Genomic DNA, 23,111 nt, shown 5'->3' on the forward strand with positions numbered 1-23,111 from the left:
TCTGAGTGTTAACTACGAACTGGCCCACTCATGTATCAATTACTCAGTTGGGGGGGGGGGTACAAAACTACTTCAAAACTTTGGCACCGGTTTTGGGGGGGATCCAAAACTTCAGGATTTGTAGTTAATGAATTGGCCACTGCCAATTCAAGAACTTTTAAGCAGTCATTCATAGGGTTGGCTCAAGACTTTTTCTTGCCTGAGGCAAAGGACACTATTATAGCACACACACACACAACATACACATTCCATGTATAGAAGCTGCCTAAACTGGCGGTTAAATCTTATTTCAACCCTGGCAATGGGACAGTGTTCCCCAGTACACTTGAGGGCAGCAAACTAGTTAATGGGGTGACACAGAGGCACCATCTTCTGAAAATGATATTTTGGGGGGGGTGACATCACACGTGCAACATCGTGAGGAGCCAGGGAGCATAGTCGAACACACTGCCCCCTCCTCCTGCCATGCAGTGGCTTCAACTTGTACAAAATCAGAATCTGGATGTTCCCAGGCAGCCTCCCCTCTATTCAGTTTGGTCATGCCAATGTAATGCTAGTACTTTATTATCTGCTTCCAGACTCCTTTTTGTCATATAAATGAAACATTCAAAACACAGATTTAGGAAGCAATCTACATTCCCCTTAAATGTGTTTGTACTCCTAGTCCTGACCTAGTCATACTGTGTGCCTTCTAGATATATACACCGTGCTGCTTTTTGTAACTGTGTTACTTAAAGCCATAGACATTTCAATTGTGTTTCATTTCAACAAAACATTGGTGATTAATTGGAAGAAGAAACACCTTCAGGAGATGAAAGTCTCACTCGGAGTACAGCTGTGAGATGTAATAAAGACACTGGTAGTGGGGACGGGAGCTGTTTTTCTAACAGTTGTCATGGAAACAGAGCAAGTAGGGCATATGCTATGCTGTCATCATACTCTGGAAAACCTTGTGAGCCTGATGACATAAAATCAATACAGTGAAAGCTGTTTGGGGTGGGGACAGTCAGTTTTTGGTGCTCCATCAGGAACATGGAGGTTAAATAGGGCCTTGGTGCTCATATGCCTCTGATGCTGGTTATACTTCAAAAAGCATCCAGTTGATTACAGTGGTGCCCCGCAAGACGAACGCCTCAGAAGACGAAAAACTCGCTAGACGAAGGAGTTTTTTGTTTTCTTAGCCGCTTCGCAAGACGCATCTCCCTATGGGCTTGCTTCGCAAAACGAAGCTTGCCCTGCAAGCTCCGGGGATAGCGGGGAAGCGCAGCGCGTCTCCCCCGCTGTCCCTGGACCTCTTTTGAAGCAAGGGGCGGCGGGGAGAAGATCGCTTCTCCCCGTTGCCAGCCCCGCAATCTCCGGGGACAGAGGGGAAGGCGCGCGCCTTCCCCTCTGTCCCCTCTTTTGAAGCAAGGGGCGGCAACGGGGAGAAGATCGCTTCTCCCCGTTGCCGCCCCTTGGTTCAAAAGGGGTCCAGGGAGAGAGGGGAAGGCGCGCGCCTTCCCCTCTGTTCCCGGACGGTCTCCATAGGAACGCATTGATTGATTTTCAATGCATTCCTATGGGAAACCGTGCTTCGCAAGACGAAAAACTCACAAGAAGAAAAAACTTGCGGAACGAATTAATTTCGTCTTGCGAGGCACCACTGTACAGTCTATTACAGTTGTTGATGTTGCATTGTTGTTGTTTTTTTAAAAAATAATCTCCCGAAGACCTAATGCAATACTGGGTGCAAAAGTGTACAATCAGTTTGACTTTGACAATTTCCAGAGGAATACCTTTTCCAGCAAAAATAGCAACCTTAAAGACTAACATGTCTATTATGGCTCAAGTTGTTGTAAACTACAACCCATTTACTCAAACACATGAAATGTTATACTGATGTTGTTATCCTAGTTGCATGTTCATATGAGTGAGTGTTTTTTTTGGGGGGGGGACACAGAAATGGTATAATGTGAGGTCAAAGGAAAACAAAATGCAGAAAAGTAGAGTCAGGAATAATTGCATGCTGAAGACAGTTCTTGATTACTTGAACACCCCAGCATTAATAAGACAATTAACACATGCTAAAAATACTTTGATTTTGGTTTCTTTACCTGTTTCTTGGATGTATATCTAGCGACCTCTTCAGGTCAACTTCCCAAAAGCAAACTATAGCAGAACCAAATTTGACAATATGACAAGTGGTGCTCATTTTCCTCTTCAGCCTGAGAAAAAGCAGTTAAAAAGAAGAGAAGCATAAATAAGATTCCATTATTAATGTCTATAGCTGCTCAAGAGTGCAAACTGTTTTCTGTCCTTAAAAGGTAAAGGAACCCCTGACCATTAAGTCCAGTCGTGGATGACTCTAGGGTTGTGGCGCTCATCTTGCTTTACCGGCCGAGGGAGCCGGTGTTTGTCTGCAGACAGCTTCCGCGTCATGTGGACAGCATGACAAAGCCGCTTCTGGCGAACCAGAGCAGTGCACGGAAATGCTGTTTACCTTCCCGCCGGAGCTGTACCTATTTATCTATTTACACTTTGACGTGCTTTCAAACTGCTATGTTGGCAGGAGCAGGGAGCAAGCAACGGGAGCTCACCCCGTCGCGGGGATTCAAACCGCCGACCTTCTGATCGGCAAGCCCTAGGCTCTGTGGTTTAGACCACAGCGCCACCCGCGTCCTTAACCATTCCCAATTCTAAGCATGTTAACTCTGAAGTAAGTCCCACTGACTTCAGTTGGACTCACTTCCAGATTGGTTTAGTACTGCAGACTGGCAGGTAGGTTATAATATCCCAATTTAAGGGCAGCAAACCAAGGCTGTGATTAACTATAACCAGGGTCGTACATTGATGAATAAATGGTTGAGCAGGAGGCTTCTGTGGTCAAAGGGCAGCTAACATTTGGATCACTTAAGAATGCACTTTTGCAAAGGATTCCAAAATATCAAGGAGAAAAGCTTTGGCTTCCGACCTTTAGGGTCAATGTGACATAACTTATGAAGAAGCAGCAAGCAGCAGTGGATAGAAACAATATATTGTGCAGTGAAGAATGAAATTGCTGTTCTAGTCTGCTGAAAACATAGCTTCACTTCCACTTGGAAATTCAGCATGGTTTGTTTGTTTTGCCAAAGGCAAGGGAACTCTAATATTAGACTATGTGCATGAATCATGTACACAAGTTGATAACAGCAACAAAATAATTTGAAACTATACACTGCAATGCTAACTTCTGGACACCATTAAAAATGAGACTTTTGCTTACTAACAAGTCAAGAAATTAGCTACACAGCAACTGAAATGTTCCTTATTGTAAACTAATTTCTATACAACTCATATACTCAGATTGAGACTACTATTCTAAATGGGAGTCTTAGACTTTTGATACAGTAAGCCTGCCCTACAAAGGTGACAGACCTCAATTTCCCAAGTTTAATTAATGTCGAAACCACTCACAAACATGTGGAAGTAAAATAGGTTATAGCACTTTAAAAATGTATGGTATCTCTGCACAATACTGGACAGAGCTAGTACAAGCCTATATAATGACCGCTATGCTAGGGTGGGGGTCGGTCTTAAGGAAGATACATATTTACAAGATATAAAGAGTTGTCCCATTTGTTCAGGCAATCCACATGGACAACACAGCTGCAATACATTTGTTTGGAAAGGGAGTGGAAATGGAGTGGGTTCTGGCGCCTGTCTTACTAAGACAATCCCCCATCACAATGAGGGACACAACACCTGACCAAAATGGAATCAGCATGGAAATGCCTCACAAACTTTGTGGTTTCCCACTCTTCTTGGTGAATCATGGTCTCCAGTGAGGTGAGCCATTATCAGACCATCACAACCATTCATGACTCTGAGGTAAAAAGTTTGTGGCAAGAATTGTAGCAAACTGCCTAGCTGCTCTCTAACTGAACTGAGGGTCAGCAAATTAATAAATTCAGTCAAATGATGTGAAACTACATGCAAAAAAGATGTATTTTCTGTAGCAGTTTTTCATGTGTGGTTAATTTGTTTTCACACTCGTTATAAATAAAGCTTGCCTCCCTACTAAAATAAAACACTGTTTCCACTGGATTTAACCACAACTAAGAATATCCACATGAAAGCAGGGTTGTTTTTAATTATATTTTCTGCAGAGATGTCACTTGCTTTTGAGATGGCAAATACATAAGAAAAAAAAATACTTGTTCTTTTTCAGTTCCTTGGCATGAATATTTAGACAAAGGCAATGTTCTTCCCAGTAAAGACCAAAAGCGGGCAGGTGGTTGAACAGATCGGGAGAGTGGGTTGGTGAAACTGGCATCAAAGTACTAATTTGCAGTTGCAGGAAATGGCTATAATGAGATTGATTAAAAATCAGGGGGTGTGCAACCTTCCCTCTGTCTCCTTTAATCTGGGCACATATTTATTAGCAGGTAATGAATCATACTCAGAGAAATCTACAGGCTATAATATACTTATCACATACTGCTTAATGATTATATGACAAGCACAAAGATTTAAAGGCACTTTAAGCTCAAGAGTGGTCTGAGACATCCAGATAAAGCAAGGCAAATATCTTCATTGTTCCAGTGCTGAAAACTAGCTATTAAATGACACAGATTACATTATTATGCTAGAAATTCAAAGAGAGATAAAGATGTTGCTGTACCAAGTTGTGGTATACAGCCTTATGCTCAATGACACTTACTCTGAGTAGACATGTTTAGGATTGTGCTGGAAGCCAATGCTACAAGTACTGTATGCATCAAGAACACATGAGGTAAATACACTCCCCTGAGCAAGAACACAAACAGAAATTAATCTGACACTATGAAGCTCTGCTGGTGTGAACAGCTGGTTGGGGTGGGGAAAACACACAGAAAAAAATTAACTTTGCTGCACTTTAAGGCAGTAATATGAACACACTGTAAGATAGTGGGAGCAGGGTTTTGTGCCATATCTATGCATTAGGGTCTCAGAGGCAGCACAACCAGTTCCTCTGCACTAGGCAATGTATCACAACTATGGTGTAGCGAATTGAGCAGAAAGGAAGGCATGGGGTCCGGGTGCCAAATTTTGGGCTCACACAGGGTACCATTTGAATGACCAAAGCCTGCCCCCTGAGGGTGTACTAGGATGGACAGATAGATGCAGAAGAAAACTCTACCTTTAATAGTTGTGTAGAAAATGAAACATTGTTATGTGGCATACCTGCTGAAATGCCTTCTTCTACAGAGCTAAATGGCAGGAACTTTGTAGCACTGGAACAACCAAATAAAGGTTGTTCAGCCATATGCAATGAGGATTTCCCTCAAAATGAGTAACTTAAAAAGGGCTGCAACAGTCTAGTATAGCTTGAGCTGCTTTGGAAAGTCCCCTACTGTAAGCGTTCACAAAATCGCAGCCACAATCAAGTTGGAGTATTATGTGACATGCCTCTTTATAAGCTTTTACCATGAACGCATTTCATGTTAAGAAATGCTTTAGCTCTCCAACGTGCACCCAGCAACAGCTGTTGAAGAAACAAAATCCAGAGCAGAAAACGACAATGCAGCAATATTAATTCAGGTCTCCACCTCTGGGACCTCGATTCTGACTCGTGGCAGCAGCATCAGGAAAATGAAAGGAGTGAGGTACAGAAGTGGCAAAATGGATTTGGGGGAGCGCGACGGGAGGAAACTACGCCCCAAAAGTAAGATTTCGGAAAGAGAAATAATAAAAAGCATTTCACATGAACGCTCTCATCTTAAAACACTTCCCCCCGCCAAGGCAAATCCTCTTGGTTTCGATCGAGCTAACTTTCAAGTAAGCATATTTAAGGACTGGAGTCTCAATTTTAACGTCCAGTTTCCTAGAGGAGAAGCGCTGCTCCTTCAGGAAAGCCCACGGAGGCCTTGTCGCGGGGGCTGAGGGGAGCCGCCTCCGTTTCTACTAGCAAAAAACAGGCGGCGGAGATGGAGTGAGAGACGAAGAGGGCCACACCGCCGGTTCTCTCCCCTCGCGTGATTTCGCCGTAAGGCCGCGAGACCGCCCTTCGAGCAGTGGGCGGTGGGAGGAGGGCCCTTTCCCGAAAGGGAAGGCCCCGCGGCGTCACGTGACGAGGCGCGGACGGGCCCGAACCTCTGTCGAAGGCGGAAGTCGGGATGGTTCCGGAGCTGGGAGTTCGCGCCCCGCCTCGGCGGCGATAAGGGGAGGGTCTCTGGGTTGGCTCGGCGCGGGAGTCGGGCATGGCGGCCCCGGGAGGAGCGCGGGCGGCGCTGTGCGCGCTCCTGGCTCTGGCCGCGCTCGCCGGGCACGTAGCCGGCGAAAAGGTATGCGACGCGCGCGCGACCCCTCCCGTCCGTTCCCGTGGCGCTCGCGCTCCCTCCCTCCACTGAGTCTGCCCGCTTCCTCTCCAGTCCCCGGAATATCTCTGCACCTAGGAGGGAGCGGAAGCCCCACTTTCCGGAGGGTTATGTTAATAATAATAATAAAAAAGCTTATGTTCAAAAGGCCAGGGCTTCTCATATCCATACATTTAGGGAATAAGGCGTCCCCGCTTCCCCACCACCACCACCGCCCGCAACGCCGGGGCTGTCAATCTCACCTCCGTCGCTGACGCTTGCTTTCTCGTTATCGACGACTTTTAATTTCTGAAAATACATATTTCTGCAGCACTCTTAAAATATCCCTTAAGCAGAACGCATGTAGGAGCTCTCCTTCAAAAGAAGGGGGAAAAAAAGAAAAGAAAAAGTGGTAGGACGAGGCAGGAGGATTGCAAAGCACAGCAGAAAGAATCGGTTTTCGGACAGGGAGGTTTTTGCTATGTCATATGTGTTTATCCGATTTACCCCACCCCGAAATGTTTGTCGTTTTCTCATTTCAGATGTCGTGAAGAGCAAAGGGAGGCATTTTGCTTAAGCTTATAATTACAAACATGTTCAACTTCGAAATACATTCCACTTAACTGAATAGTATTTGATGTTGACTTGGGCATGTTGAGAGTTTCAGTGGCCACCTTTAGCTTTAGCATCATGTTTGTGGCCAACAGCAGTTACTATGGATTTTTATGATGCTTCTAATTCTGACTGCTGTCTTGCATTCCTATCCTTTGTTCATGTTGTCATCTTGTGTATTTAGACATCTGTAGATGTCTTCTTTTCTTCGTCTTCTTTGGCAATCACTCATAGCCTAGTAAAATTGCCTTCCATGAACACAGTCTTAGCAATGTGTCCGTAAGTGACTGTGGAGGCCATAGGTTTCTGGGTGAGGATCACGGTGAGGATTTGACGTGCCTTACTCTTAGCTCGTTTCTCCCTTTCCTCCTGAGTTCATATTCAAAGTCCATGACACCTTTGGTAAAGGCTATTCTCCAATTGTACGCTTGCAGACTGCATTTTAAAGATTTGCCTCAAGAGCGTCTTTAAACCAGTATTTTGCTTTCCATTCTTAAGTTGGGAATAGAGTACTGTAGTTGCTTTGGAAGATGATAGGCATCCAAACCACATGACCAATGTAGGAGTTGTTTTTAAAGATCAAGCACAACTGGTTGTGTTTGGGTGTTTCATGATGAGGTGTGGTGTATAAACTGGTATAAAAGATTGCCTGCTTAGATGGCTTTGAGCAACAGTGGGAAATGGAAGATATTTTGTGTTGGAGTGGGAGATTTCAGAATCCCTGGGTTTATTGCTGGAGTTTAAAAGTGGAAAAAGTGTGTAGCAAGATTTACCTTGTTTCTCAAAGCTGCTGAAAGGCTTCAAGGTACATAGCTTGAGGTGTGTTGACTTCACATTAATACACTACCAAAGGAGGTAATCTATCTAGTTCCCATTTTTACAGTTCTAGTCAAATTAACTTGATCAAGCATGGTTCAATTTATAGAGCCAAACATCTAATCAGAAGTGTAATTTTTGTTAAGTTTTCTTTCTGTTATTCATTTTTTAGAAGGTAGGTTGAAGCCTTTGAAGACATATATAAATTCCAACAGGGTAAAAATCATAAATACTCTGTAAAAAGAGAGGCACTATTGTCATTATACGTCATTTATACTCTTAAGTATTATTTTTTAAACATGTTTCTCCTGTTGATTGTTTTTATGTTTTGTTCTTGATGACACATCCCTTAGTTCTAAGCTTGTGTTTATTTTTCAGAATTCTGAAGATGTCCGATGTAAATGCATCTGTCCTCCTTACAAAGACCATGCTGGCCAAATTTTCAGTAAGAATGTTTCACAGAAAGACTGGTAAGTATATGGCACTTTTGTCTTGTTCTTGTACTCTTAACTAAAATGTTTGCCCTTTATTTAATTGCCATTTCAAAGGTACTGTTGTTGATACAGAATTTTGTAATGTGGAAATTAATCCTTACTGAGCCTAAAGGTGCAGTAAAGGCAAAAGATAAGGAGCTGTTGAATTTCAGGCTATTTAGTAAACATAAGTAATAAACTATAGTTTCTTTTTTATGATGGAACTGAAATACAACAGCATTTATGAAAGAAAAGCCTTTAGTTCAAAAATGATTTATTTTTATGCACTTGCATTTGAGGCAATCAGACAAAACTCCAGTTCTAATATTTTGGCATACCTTGAGTTGGCTGTCAAAAGTAGTCAAGCAAAGGCATGTGGATTAGCCTAATTTGTATATATGAACTTGAAACAGTGGCTTTCATAGTGCCTTTCAATATATAGGGCAAGTCTTGGAGGGAAAAACAGTATTTCCTCTCAATGAATGCTAATACCTACACTGTGGTGCTTTTCTGTTAGCAGAGCCAGCATAGGGGCCCTTAGCATAGAGCAGACAATAGATCCAGAATAACCCCCACCCAATCATGGCGCAGGCTTACTTGTGGTGGCCACAGCAACAACCACTGCTACCACTTGGAGGGTGGCAACAAAACCAAAACCACTCACTGCCTTCCACCATGGTCCCAGACATGGTTGAGAGGCAAGAACACTTTTGAACAGAAGATGAGCTCTGCTCCCATTCAGTCTGGACTGTGGATCTATGAAATCAATACATTTCATTGTAACATTCAGACATTACGTTTTGGGTAACTTGAAAAGTGGTGGGCGGCCATCGCAAATGGGAACTAAGCTTTGCTCTCTTTCAAAAGCAAGGCTGCTCCATAGTGCTGAAAAACATCCCACAAGGAGATTAGTGAATGGTGACCTGGCCAGGTCAGGCTGGTTACTGCTGGCACCAGTCCCGTCTATATAGTGTAGTGACTGGAAGCTTTTCTTCATGACTAGCTACACCAATGTATAACATGCCCTTTGGCGATAGCTACTATATGTTCCTTAGATGATACCAAAGTAATCCAACTGGATGAAGTTTGGTTTCATTTACAAACTTTAGGAAGTATGGTTTCATCTTCTTTCTGGCTCAACCCAGAATGATTAGATGTCATAGGCATTAGCTTGGAAGGTTTTATGAGGCTAGTAGCATACTTATTTAATGCCTTTGCCATGTACTGAATCTCCTTAGGTTGGCCATCATGAATTTGATCATTTGCCCTTGTCATTTGAACGATGCAGGAGTCAATACAAACAGAGTGGAACAATTAATAAATTAGCTGTGATAAGTAAGTGTTGCCCAGAAGGTATATGAAAGCAGCCGTATACAAAGGACTTGTAAATTTGGTTTTTCATGGACATGTTCACTTTCACTGAGAAAAGTAACTGCATTCTGGCATATACAGTTAAACCCTCTTCTAATGAAGATAAAGGGATGGTACAGTGCAGTTCCTCACAGTGTAAGCCTCATTCTGTGCTTGAAACCAGAGAAGAAAGGTTTCCACACCAATACTGTCTTGTCTGTATAGGATTAGGCTTTTAGTAGATCGTACAGGAAGAATGCATGGTAGTTTCATAAAAAGAGTGTATGCTATTTCACATGGTGGGAGAACTCTTGACAATGTGAAGTAGGAGGGAAAGCAGATGACAATTGTAGCAATCGCGCCTAACTTTCTGTGACCGCTTGCCTATTGAAAATACTCCACTTCTGCACCGCCTGTAATTCAACAGTTGTTTCTGCCTGCAAAAGAAGGAAATAAGTTTTTTCTAAGATCTACAAATTGCTTCCTAGGCAATTTCATGCTCTTTTTGAACGTCAGAATACCTTTCAGTATGCTAGAGTAAAGAGATACAGTATGTGTGATTTTGGGAGCCAGATGGATTGTTGCCAGGGCAAGGATCTCTTCTCTGAACATTTAACAATCACTCCAGCTGGTGTTACCACTTCCATGCACCACAGCTGATATCCACTGAGGGCTCATGATGGTGATGAAGATCCTGGAGTAGAGCCTAGCAAGTCAGACGGAGATTTAGAGATTCAGGGCCTTCTCTTAGATACTCCCATGCTGGCATTTGTACTCTAATGTGTTTTCCTCTTCCTAAGTGACTTAGGTTCTGTTGCACCAAATTAAATATTTAAGCAGATCATTATTTGGGTTAAATGTCAATTATTTCTAACTTCCAAAAATATGAATAATAGATTGTGAGTTCTTGGTACATTCAGCATGTGTTCTCACTGAAGATGTTTTTTGCAATGTATAATTTTACCTAAACTTACTCTGAGCACTTTTCCCTTTCTACCCAGTGATTGTCTTCATGTTGTGGAGCCTATGCCAGTTCCGGGACCAGATGTAGAGGCATATTGCTTACGTTGTGAATGCAAATATGAGGAAAGAAGCTCTGAAACTATTAAAGTAAAATACCTCTTGATTAACTTTTTTTAGAACTCAAGCCAGTTAAAGCTCATTTGTTCAGTTAAGACTTTTGCCAAAACCCACATTTTAGATTAGACAAACCTATAAAATAAAAGTTTGTATAGCATAACCTACATAAATGGCATAAAAATCCTTCCAGAGAAAAAATATAATAAAATAATGACTCTTGAGTATTATGTGTGTGATGCAGCAGCTACAGTAATAGAGTGTTGGTAGCTAGATTTTGAAGAACATTTTTGCCCTATATAATATTGATTCTGTACTTTGCTTAGTGTAAATAAGCCAGCTCTCCTATTTAGTTTCTTTCTACTAACCACAGCTAAGGGCTTTCTAGTTTGTCCAGGTTCAGTTGTCACAATAAACTGCAGTTAAAATAGAAGCGGAAACTTGCATGTGAGGTCAAAGAGTGTTACGGCTTGTCTTCATAATGCTAAACTATTGTTTAGCATCACTTGTGAATGCAGCCAGTCTCATGCTTCCTAGACCGTTTATTGGTCAACAATTTGTGATGTTTTTCTATCAAGCAACAATGGCTGATCCCCATAGCACATGTTTTGCCAGTCAAGGCATGTTTAACAGGCATAGCATTTGGTCTATTGGTGTCAGTACCATAAATTATTTAAGTTATTATTGGAAATAACATTCAGTGCTAAGAGATAATCATATTTAAATGCTCACATACAGTAAATCTGCCCACCCCGATCATTTTTGTGTCCAGTTCTTGAATTGCTTAATATTTTGTTAATATTTTTGCAAGGCTGTGGTAACAGCATCAGAATTGCTTAATTTGTGCATCCAGCTTAACCTTTCTCTGCTGTGCTGACAGTGGCCTTGTTTATTGATGTACAGTCTGCTTTCATGGATGGCATTCAAAGCCAGTTTGTGACAAGCTTTTAATTGGAGCAGTCCAGGCCCCTCACCCACTTGATGATCTCTGCTTTCACAAATTCACTTTGTGCTGCATCCAGAGGTTCTGTTCCAACCCATTTTTGCTGCTGTTTCCTGTTTTTTAAAGACTCAGTTGGAATGGGCACCTTTTTAGCCATGATAAGTTTCCCTGAGAAAATGAACCCATATTATCTGAAGAAACTGAGTTTTGATTTTCCTACTCTTTAACCCCTTTGATAGCTTTGGTGTGTTTTCTCTTTGTATCACTTACTCATGCTAAATGCTTAAGTGGTTTAAAAGTCCATTTGGATACATTGCTGAGAATGGAATGCCTAAATGTTTACAATGCTGTAATAGACCATTTGTTTCACTTGGCCAGCCAACATTCTCCCTATTAGTGTGTTTTCAGATGGCATAACTGAACTATTGTCTTATGCCATGTAGGTTACAATCATCATATATCTCTCCATCTTGGGTCTCCTCCTGCTGTATATGGTGTATCTTACCTTGATAGAACCTATTCTGAAGAGACGCCTCTTTGGACATTCACAACTAATACAAAGCGATGACGACGTTGGGGTAAGTTATTTGTCTGAATAATATTCAAAATCCATATGTTCCAAAATCCATATGTTCAAGGCCCTAGTTGCAAAATTTCAGGTTGAATTTTGATCGTTCAAAATTCTGATGTAAAAATACAACATAATTTTTTTTTAAAAAAAATATAATACTAAAATAGCAAATAGGCAACAACCCTTACGTTGGAAATGGTACTAATCAGCAGACAGCAAATGCCATGGAAAACAAGAGTATCTTTGTTGATAGTGAAAGATGTACAAAGATTACCAGATGGAAGATGGTTTCAGAGGCTTGGCCCCAAACTTAAAACTCCTGCTTTAAGTGGCAGTTCTTCACTGATCTTCCATAGCACAGAGGAATTATTGTTCAGTTGTCTACCTCCTATTTCCCTGATAGTGAATAGGTGTGGTAAGGCGTACATATGACCATGTCACATGTTATGCACATGGTGATGGGTATGTATAAGATTCTGAAACACTCCTTCCCATGCTCCATCAGGTATAGGATATTTGAACCATCTCAAATGTATTCCTGGAGCTTGTGCAGGTGTTGTTTGAGGCAGCTTGTGCAACTTTTTCACTTAAAACCCGATGTCTGATTTCCAATTTGGTGTATGCTGTTTTTTAAAAAATCCTAAATGCCTTGAAGTATTGCTGCTAAAAGTCAGTTTAGACATGTTAACATCGTAAACAGTTCACAATGTGGATATTTAATCCTTAGTATATATCACATACATGCCCTTCTCTAAAGCTAATCTTTAAAACACAGCTTAGTGCCCAAAATCTAAACAGTAGGTTTAGCATTGAATGTTGATGTTTATGAATGGCATTCATCCAGTGGTATGTATAATAGGATGGCATGAGTGCTTAACATAAATATAGTAGTTCAACTTTGTCACCTAAACAGCTGTATTTTTGCTTTTCTTTTAAGATATTGAATATAAACAGGTGTGTTCAGTATTATTTGACATCTTGGAGTGAGTACTCTAAACAGCTTCACAACAATAGGTGTTGCTGATTAGTAGTGTAGTTGCTTAGACAGAGTCGCAAGTGCGCTGGTAGTTTGAATTTCAATGCTATCTTACAAACTGAAGAATACACAGGATCCTTTTACTACTCCTGATAATCTTGCACTGGAAAACAATTTATATTGGGTTTAACCAACATTAGCTGTACTAACATTGGCTAGATACACCTAATTTCATTACATTAATTTCAGTGAGTAAAACATGGATACAATCTACTGGTTAGTAGTGGTCTCAGGGAAGTATTAGTTGATTTTCAAGGCAGTATCCAATGAAGTAGTTCTGTTTGACTTAGTGCAAGGACTTTTGGCTGTGCAACAAAACTTCCCCTTCCTTCCATCTTCCCATGTGCACCTTAAACCTCTTCTGGGGTTTCCCTTCAACTCTCCAGAGCAGATTAGGAGAAGAGGAGTGGGGGGGGGGGAGAGAGAAGAAATAGAGGAAGTTCTATTGTGTAAGTGAAAATTCTCAAGCCCTAACTTTGCTATTTTTAATTGCTTGGGGCCAGAGAATTGTGTTTGCAAAGTGAATGCACTTCATCTCATGCACAGCAGAAACTTCTGCAACTTCTGCATGCTGAACGATAACAATTTAATAATGAGAACTTATCTCCCTTAATTTCAGGATCACCAGCCTTTTGCAAATGCTCACGATGTGCTGGCTCGTTCCCGAAGCCGAGCCAACATGCTGAACAAAGTGGAGTATGCCCAGCAACGTTGGAAGCGCCAAGTCCAAGAACAGCGCAAATCTGTGTTTGACCGTCATGTTGTGCTCAGTTAATAAGTAGAGTAATTATCACCAAATCGTGTTGGAGGAAAATTAATGGACGAAAGTAAAGTGCCAGATTGTTTTCCTGGTGTTCCACTTCATCGGAAGACAATTTTTGCTCGTTAGCAGCAAAGGAAGCACAAACATGAGGGGAAGGAATATCTTCAAATATTTAACAAGCCAAAATCTTAGTACACCACTAAGTTGCTTTTACTAATAAAGCATAAGCTTATTATTTGTGTGCTAATTTTGACATTGAGAGATGATTCACTATGTTTCTTAAATGCAAGTTTCCCTAATATCTATTTGAAGAAATGAGACGGTGTGCCACATTTCTGCTACAAGTGACTTTACATCTTGAACTTTTATATATGTATATTTGTTCTTTTCTAACTGTCTGATGCTGTGTATCAAAAACCTGGGTCTTTCAGTATAGCTGTTGCATCTAAAACTGGCTGGTTGTATGCATTTTATTGCTTGCACCTCTGCAACTTTAAGACAGGGAACTCTAGAGACTTGAAGTGCTGTGTAAATGAAACAATGTAGAACAGAATAGGAAGTGTTGGACCTCCTCGGTTGCTTGCTAAGTGTCTACAATGTGATATCTAAATTTATTCATCTAAATCTTAATAGTTGGTGGATGATGAGAATCTTTAAAAATTAGCTGGATAACGGAATGCGAATAAATTATTCAGAATCTTCTCTTGTCCTGGGAGTTAGTTATACTTGGAAAAATTATTTTGATTCCATAAAATTTGTCAAGTGAAGCATTTTAAAATGAAATACCATGTGGAATCCATTTGGGTATTTCAGTCATCAGGTCAATGCATTTGAAGGCATTCATAGTTTTAAGACTGGAATTGGCTAGTTTTAAGTTTTTGGGGGGATTTGCAGGCAACTTTTTTTTTTTAAAAAAAAAAAAAGACAGTTGTTAGCCATCTGGGCCCTCTGGAACAATTACTGTCCAAGCAGCATTTCTGTTGTGAGAATATTTCAGTTTTCCAGAAGCAATATATTGATGCTTGAAAAGGCAATCTCCCTCACCAAGCTAGTGTGCTTATTGCAGTTGTGGCTGCTTTGTACCTCTGCAAATAGTATCCACAGTTTCCATAACTGATATACTTCCCCTGTGCCCCAAACTTACACAGGTTGCTGAATTTCTTTATTGGGTGTTTCTGTGTTTTCGCTTTAGATGCTGAAAATCCTTTTAATGTCCCACAGCAGCATGGGAATGCTCATCTTGTCCTTCAGCAAGAACAAAAATGAATCCATTGCAGTGCTATGTACAGCTGTGCTCAACCATTTCAAAACCATTGTGCTTTCTTTCTTTTTGGCTATGAGCATTCATCTTGATTGGTCATTAATTTGAAGAGGACAAGGAAAGATTTCTTTGTCATAGCAATACTTTTAAAATGCATTTGAAGCCATGCTGTAATTACAACACTTTTGGAGTGTATACCTAAGACTTGATTTGACCAAAGCCTGTTGTTATTCCTTCATCCTAAGGTAGTGTGTTTAAACCTGGTTTGTTTTGTCAGTGTGAGTACTTGAAGGTTTAGCTTGGTGGTGGTAATTTAAGTACATAGCCAACTAAGGGGGATAGCCAATGTTCGTCATTAATATAAGTAAACCCATTGATGTCATTGGACTTAATTCAATTGATTTCAAGGAGTCTATGTGGAATATAACCTAGATTCAGTTGCAATTCTATAGACGTCTGCTCAGAATTAAGACTTGCTGAGTTCAGTGAGGCCTTCTCTCAGATAAGCGGCCATAGAATTGCAACCCTAATTCTCCTTGGCCTAAACATACTTGGCAAAAACAAGTTTTCTCCTAAAAACCTAAGCTGTGATCAAATTTGCATTTGTGCAATGGTACTTTTAACCACCTCCATTCATTTTGTAGCCTCTGGTGCTCCCTAAAAAGCAGCATTATTTTTAGACTGCTTTTCTGCCTGAAAGCCCTTAAAGCAGCTTACAACAATGAAAGCAAAATAAATCGCCCCATTACAATTACTGAAAACATAATGCAGCAGAGTATAATAGTGACTGTAGTACCGCAGTAAGGCAAAATAGTCAGGGCAACATGAATTCCTCAGTGCCAAAGGCCCAGCTAAATAAAATACTGGCCACAGTGCCAGTAACACAATAGGTGGACACTTTGCATGGGAAATGGCAGGTCTTAAAAGCCGTATATAGTTTAGGCCCAATATATTTAAAAGTGTGGACCAGTATTTTGAACTCCAAAAGAACTGGGAGAAAAAGGCTTCATATACGGTAATAGGCCTGTGAAAGAAGTCTGGCTGAAGCATCATGCTCCATTTGTAGTTTCCAAAACCTTTTCAGAGTTGTATGCAGATTATGTTATCGTAGTCCAGCCTTGATGTGCCCAAGGCATACAGGGCCAGCTATATAATGAGGCATGGTGAGATACTTGCCTGGACAGCAGATCACAAAGGGTGGTTGACCCACCATACTGTTTACAAGCCAGTTGGCCTTGCAGCTGCCACCTACACCACTATAGGTGGCCAGTCTGCCTGCTGTAGCTATTACTGCAGTATTGGCTGCTATCACCACTACTGCCTGCCCACTTGTTCATAAGTTCCATTATGGTTGCCACAGGGATGCAGTTGGTTGCACTCCAAAAGGTCCCTCTGAGCTTGCTGTCGCTCTCTGAGGAAATGGAATCACATACCCAGGAAAGAATCATAACTTTCTCTACCCATGTGGCCAAACTTGCCAGTCAAGATGGATATAGGTCAAGTGAGCAGGTGGTCTGCAGGTAGCCGTTGATGGGCTACTGCTGGCTGGGAGGTGGACCCCATCTTAGCCTCCCCAACCCTTTTCTGCTGTACCTGCAGAACAGCAGCCCTTTGGAGGAGTCTGAATGTTTGGCCAGCCAGCCCTACTCATGAAGAGTAAGAATTTTGACACAGCTGTGGCCGGTTTCTCTATCTCTGGTTTCCAGAGGGGAAGCCTGCCTATGTGGAGTCTTGCCATTGGTGGTGAGCTGAAACTGGTGGGCTGGACTCAGGGTGACACCAAAGGTGAGTTGTTTATTTGGGCGGGTTCTTCCTTTCAGAGGGTGATGAGGGTGAGGACACTCCCCCATTGGTGGTGACTGGTTGTGGGTGGGCTTGCTCCTAGGTGAGAGTGTGAAGCAGGTGTCTGTGTGTATGTTAACCTGGATTCCACGTAAAGTGGAATTATGGGGAGCTTCATCTGTGATGAAAGCATGAATAAACTTACAAGGATGGACCACCAAGAGTTGTAAACAAAAACCAAATAACCTCATAATGTGGAACATTGATTTACATGGTACTGATACAATTATGTTGGGAAAATAAGCCAACAGTGTAGATTTTAATATGAACTCTACCTGTATTTGGTCAGATTTATCATAAATTCTCCTCAGCTACTGCTCTAGTCATCATCTGCCAGTGGAAGAGGCAACTTGAGAGCAGAGAAGGGGCAGAGTTGGGGGGTTACCATTTCATAGTATGCTCTCTTCTGCTTATTTATTTATTATTATTATTACTATTAATTTACATCCATACACAATCTTAGGTACATGTACAGCCTTAAATAATTATACCATTAAATACTGATTTTAACTTGTATTTCTACATGCTCTTTTCTTATAATTTCTAACTAAACTTTTCTGCTTAGTTAAGTTGCTAAACAAATTACATTTAAAATGAGTGCTTGGCATAACCAAATCTGTAGAAGACGGAGTCGGGATTCAAGATGACCATAACAGAGTGGAGAACTGGGCCCAAACTAACAAAATGAATTTCAATAGGGACAAATGTATGGTCCTGCACTTAGGCAGGAAGAACCAGATGCACAAATATAGGATGGGGGACACCTGGGTTGTCAGTAGTACATGTGAAAAGTCTCTAGGGGCTTTAGTAGACCACAAGCTTTAACATGAGTTCACAGTGTGATGCAGCAGCAAAAAAAGCTAATGGTATCTTGAGCTGCATCAACAGTGTCTTGATCAAGGGAAGTAATAGTACTGCTCTATTCTGCCTTGGTCAGACCCCACCTTGAGTACTGTGTCCAGTTCTGGGCACCACAATTTAAGAAGGATGTTTACAAGCTGGAACATGTGCAGAGGAGGGCAACCAAGATGAGCAAGGGTCTGGAAACCAAGCTTTATGAAGAATGATTGAGTGAGTTGGGTATGTTTAGCCTGGAAAAGAGGAGACCGAGAGGAGATATGATAGCTATCTTCAGATACCTAAAGGGCTTTCACAAGGAGGATGGAGCAAGCTTGTTTTCTCCTGCTCCAGAGGGTAGGATCCAAACCAATGGCTTCAAGTTACAAGAAATGAGATTCCAGTTAAACATTGGGAAGAAGTTTCTGATAGAGCTGTTTGACAATGCAGCAGACTCCCTTGGAAGGTGATGGACACTGGAAGTTTTTAAGCAGAGATTGGATGGCCATCTGTCAGGGATGCTTTAGTTGAGATTCCTCCATTTCAGGGGGTTGGGCTAGATGACCCTTGGGGTCCCTTCCAACTCTATGATTCTATGAAATTGGTGATGACTGGACAGTGAACTGGCTTTAACTTTTACTAAGAAATGTCAGCATTTTATGATTTCCCAGTGGCCTTCTAAAATTGATTTGTAAATATCCACATTCACAGGCATTTATTGTAACTATAAAGATAGTCTGAAATAAATTTGTTGAGATTTGATTTGTGTGTTTAACACACCTGAAGAAATATGTGGGGAAAGTACTCAAGATCTAGCAAATTCTTCTACAGTGTAAATATGAACATTTATTTGATAAAAATTAGTAAATTATTACAACTTACACATTGGCAGTGTATAAATATGCTTCTGTCTGAAACCATAAAAACCATCTAATACATTACACTTTCTATCCCATAATTCTAATATTTGTTGCCTTTATAGCTGCAGTGTGGGTGGAAGAAGCTAAACCAGAAAAGAGCAGATCTAACTGTAAGCTACTTTGCATATTGTCAATTGACTATAAATTTAGATCTGTCTTTTGACTCAGTCCAGCAGGCACAAGAACTGTGGAACTCAGGTAAGGAATGAAAGGTAGATAGAGGCTAATAGCAAAATGTTACATGGTTTTTGTTAATATTAATCCAGATTGTTAAATTTAAATGATGCACATGATAAATATATACTTTGTGAGCTCTAGTTTATAGAATAGATCTATAGAGAAAAGTGCTATAAGAATCAGCTTACTAACATACATAATTTTAGTGTGGAATTTTGAAGTTCAGTCCCTGTCTAATATTTTAGATTTTTCCTTGTGGTTCTGGGGATTCTTTTCTATTTCACCATAAGCAAGTCTAGGAATGAAAAACTTAGCTTTGTTTTATGATCTTGTGTTTTGTCTTAGGCACTGAGGCAAATTTCAGAAGGAATAAAGGAAATTATTTGAATTAATGAGACTTCACTTCATAGTAAATAATTCAGTTAACTGAGGTTTCTAATTCAAGTTAAAGGTTTGGTGAATTCAGTAATCTTTCCAAATGTTAAAATGCAAACATTAATTGACATTTTTATTATAGGCAATTTTTATTATAGACAGTTTACTGATTCAGCTTTTATAATGCATGATCAATAAATACGTTTCATTGATTGCTGTTTAGCAATATAAAACTCCTAGCACATTTGCAAAGCTAAGCAGTGTCTGGTATGGTTTCAAATTGGATGGGGGACCAGACACATTGAGATTCCTGCACTGGAGGAAGTTGGACTAGATGACCCTCCAACTCTACAATTCTATGATTCTATAATTCAGTTAAATCTTCCTTGCTCTACATTACAGGCTGCAGACCCAATTTTTTTGCGGGGGGCGCGTTCTTCTGTACATGTGTGTGTTATGGAATTCTCTATGCTGGAGTAGGCTGGTGGGAACTGACAAGTGTGATTGTGAGGCACGGGGAGAGCCAATTTCATCCCTTACATGTTCTGAAAGTCAGTTGGTGGGTCCTGAATCATTACGGGAGATTGATTGCTCTCTAAGCAACTTCCCATTAAATCCTAACCACATAGATTATATGCAATTAAATAACATGCCCGCAGTCAGAGTAATACTTTGATATTTGCTAGCAAGCTGATCCAGTAATCCCTGATAAATGGAAGGAAACAACTTCTTACACTATTGACTATTGCTTATAATAAAAATAATGTATTGGAAGGGAGGATGAGAAACATTAATTTACCATTACTGTACCTTTCACATTATTTGCTATATGAAGTTGTTGAGTTGCTATATTACAGAATAAAAGATACAACATTATTTCGGCTGGAGAAGTTGGCAAATTTTGAATTCTGATGTTAGGCACAGCCTGAAAAGGAGAGTTTCTGTTAAAAGATATGGGGCACAATTTGATCAAGGTGAATACATGTAGGCCTCAATAATTTCAGTGAGAGAGTTAAGCACATTTCAAGCTTTCCCACAGACAACACCCCTCTTTCCCTGGGCTAATAATCAGCATAAGTGATAGGAATAGCGAGGCACACACTGCAGAGAAAATGAGTGGGTACAGAGAATAATGGAGAAGTTCATGTACCAGTCATTCTGACAATGGCATGTGTTTTTGCCTAGGAAAATCTGCCATATGATTTCACATCCTCAACTGTAAAGCTAAAGAGATTTATCTAGTTGCAAGTATCTATGCTTATATTGATTTTAAAATATGTCCTTTGCATATGGAACACTCTATTTAAATAGGTCAGTACAACACCGTCTCCCACATATTTGCATAATATCAGAAGTGCACTAAAAATACTGACAATCACACCTAGCCTATTGCAATGTATGAATCACTAAAGCTGATACACAGTTCTCCATTTCTAGCTCTATACCTGAGACACCACAGCTTGGGAAGCTTTTGGGATGCCATGGACAGATTGCCAATCTTAAGCAACTCCCACGCTGGGCAGATGTCTAGACTTGGCTGCAGGGACCTTTATGCTGCACTCCATTTCTACCCAGAGATCCCAAACCAACTCGCTGGCCCCGAAGATTTGCCTTTGCTTCCTTTCACACCAGAGCAGCTGACGGCTGATAATTTCTACAGCGATCCTTGTGCCTTCCCGTTTCAAGGTCCCTGTGGGAATTTTGGCAGATGCGAGTACTCTTGCGGCCCAGCATTCATCAGAAAAAGGAACGAAAGGGAAAGGCAGAGAGTAAAGTGTGTCAACGAAGGCTACGCCAAACTCAGACATCACCTACCTGCCGAATACCTAGAGAAACGACTCAGCAAAGTAGAAACACTCCGAGCTGCAATTAAATACATCAGGTATCTCCAATCTGTGCTTTACAGTGATTCAGAGGAGAATAGCAGGGAAGCTCACCACACACCCAAAGATAGCTCTCAAAGCGATCACGCTCCAAGGACTTCATAGTCTGCTCGAGAGCAAATAAAGTCTTCTCTGGAAGCTCCAAAGACAACCCTGCCTGTTCAAAGATGCTTGTAAGACTGAACTTGCTATACAAAATGTGGTGATTTCAGGGCTTGTGACTGTGATGACATGAATCTTGCTAAAATGTGTGGAAGTTTCAAATGATTGAAATGGCTGGAATCGTTTTAACAGATTGAGATGAGAGATCAGTAATACATGGTTAATTTTGGTTACAAGGGGGTGGGGGAGGACACCAATGTGTCAACTCAAGCTGAATGCTTTAGGTTATATTTTAATAAAAAGATTCTGCTCCTTTCTGAGAACAGTAACCTATCTGTCTTTGCTAACACTTATTTCTAAAAAATATATATAATTTAAGTTTCTCTATAAATTGATAAAATGTATAAAGTTTCTGTTTGCACAGAATGTATAAACTTGAAACCACTTGACTGTTGTAACAGCAACAACAAAAAAGACAGTATTGTAAAAACACACTAACTTTGGAAATGCCAATATTGAGTTAATTTTATCTGGATATTTTGTTTTTCGAAATCTAAATAAATCCTTGTTCCATGATCAAACTATATCTTAGAAGAAGTTTGTTGTATTATACAGACACACAGTGAGAGACAATTAAGTGTCACAACATCGATAGTGAGTGGAAGAAATGAAGCTGAAGGAGTGTCTACAGCTCCTGTTACTCCCTCTATTTCAAGAATATAAAGAAACTAACAAACTTACCTTAGGTTCTCCCAATTTTATTGTACTGTTCCATTGTTTACTTGAGGATTTGAGCATCATAAATATTACTGATATAGACATTCCAAGAAGGATGCTTCTTCAGTGGTCTTTGAACTGCTAATCGGAGGAACACCCCTCCCCCCAATAATATAGAAAAAGCTTGAATCTTCTTATAAAGTCCTCTTTCCACATGGCTTTACTAGTAGTAATATTTATTTATATATATCATGCTTAATTGCCAAAGTGGCAAATTCATAGGTGCAAAACCAATTACAAAAAATATAAATGTACAATAAAAAATTCTGTCAAAAATATTAAAATAAACAGCTACAATTAAATTGTGCACTAAAACAAACCCATTAAAACACAACAGTTAAAACAACTATTAAAATAGTTCTTTCAACCAAATACATGTTAATAAAGTTATTTATTTGTCACATTTAAATAAATTTCTGCAGAGTAGAAATGAGATGCTGCTCAAAGTGAACTGTGGTTGCAGCTAGCTGAATAGTTTTTATCTTTATCAATAAGCTACATTTAATAGATAATTATTTTAATTATATATTTTAATTTGTGTGTGTGTGTTTAATGTAAACCGCTCTTATGTTTTATTACAATCAAATGGTATAGAAATCTTGTGAACTAATAAAGAAATATTTTTATTGAGGAAAGGCTCATAGTGCAGAGTGCACTGTGACTTTGAGCATTTGTTTTTTCTTTACAATGGTACCTAGGGTTACATATGCTTCAGGTTACATATGCGTCAGGCTACAGACTCTGCTAACCCAGAAATAGTACCTCGGGTTAAGAACTTGGCTTCAGGATGGGAACAGAAATCGTGCAGCAGCGGCACAGCAGCAGCAGGAGGCCCCACTAGCTAAAGTGGTACTTCAGGTTAAGAGCAGTTTCAGGTTAAGAATCGACCTCCAGAACGAATTAAGTTCTTTTTTTTTATAAATAATTTTTATTAATTTTCCAACACAAATATACAATTTTATCGAAATTTCCACAAATTTAGTTCTTTTTGGACTTCCTTCAG

At 40.3% G+C, this 23,111-nt stretch overlaps 2 protein-coding genes and 2 long non-coding RNA genes across 9 annotated transcripts in view; 2 read left to right on the plus strand and 2 right to left on the minus strand.

Annotated features, from left to right (window-relative positions):
• Nucleotides 1–5,915, minus strand: part of LOC307210855 — a 58,892-nt gene extending 52,977 nt beyond the window's left edge. For 2 of the 6 annotated variants that reach the window (XR_013836175.1, XR_013836176.1), the window contains exons 1-2: nucleotides 5,407–5,915; nucleotides 2,094–2,204 (exon numbers count right to left, since the gene is read on the minus strand). This is a non-coding gene — a long non-coding RNA (uncharacterized lncRNA). Of the gene's footprint in view, nucleotides 1–2,093; nucleotides 2,205–4,678; nucleotides 4,765–5,181 lie in introns of all 6 variants that reach the window. The other 4 variants (XR_013836177.1, XR_013836178.1, XR_013836174.1 and 1 more) reach the window with 3 other exon arrangements.
• A 225-nt stretch (nucleotides 5,916–6,140) lies between these two features.
• On the plus strand, nucleotides 6,141–14,636 carry TMEM9B (TMEM9 domain family member B). The gene is made up of 5 exons (XM_079966983.1): nucleotides 6,141–6,281; nucleotides 8,100–8,191; nucleotides 10,546–10,654; nucleotides 12,008–12,142; nucleotides 13,791–14,636. Exons 1-5 carry the CDS (start codon nucleotides 6,198–6,200, stop codon nucleotides 13,944–13,946), a joined length of 576 nt encoding a protein of 191 aa, XP_079823109.1. The 5' UTR covers nucleotides 6,141–6,197; the 3' UTR covers nucleotides 13,947–14,636.
• Nucleotides 9,756–10,538, minus strand: LOC307211095. Its single transcript, XR_013836291.1, has 2 exons — nucleotides 10,066–10,538; nucleotides 9,756–9,981 (listed from the first exon to the last, which is right to left on the minus strand). It is a non-coding gene; the product is annotated as an uncharacterized lncRNA (long non-coding RNA).
• Nucleotides 14,637–14,787: 151 nt separating the features above from the next.
• Nucleotides 14,788–21,915, plus strand: ASCL3 (achaete-scute family bHLH transcription factor 3). The gene is made up of 3 exons (XM_079966954.1): nucleotides 14,788–16,980; nucleotides 18,857–18,904; nucleotides 20,784–21,915. The coding sequence occupies exons 1-3, from the start codon at nucleotides 16,821–16,823 to the stop codon at nucleotides 21,332–21,334; spliced, it is 759 nt and encodes a 252-aa protein (XP_079823080.1). The 5' UTR covers nucleotides 14,788–16,820; the 3' UTR covers nucleotides 21,335–21,915.
• The last annotated feature ends 1,196 nt before the right edge of the window (nucleotides 21,916–23,111 follow it).

This window comes from Podarcis cretensis (assembly GCF_951804945.1).
Source record: "Podarcis cretensis genome assembly, chromosome: 1".
NCBI lineage: Eukaryota > Metazoa > Chordata > Lepidosauria > Squamata > Lacertidae > Podarcis > Podarcis cretensis.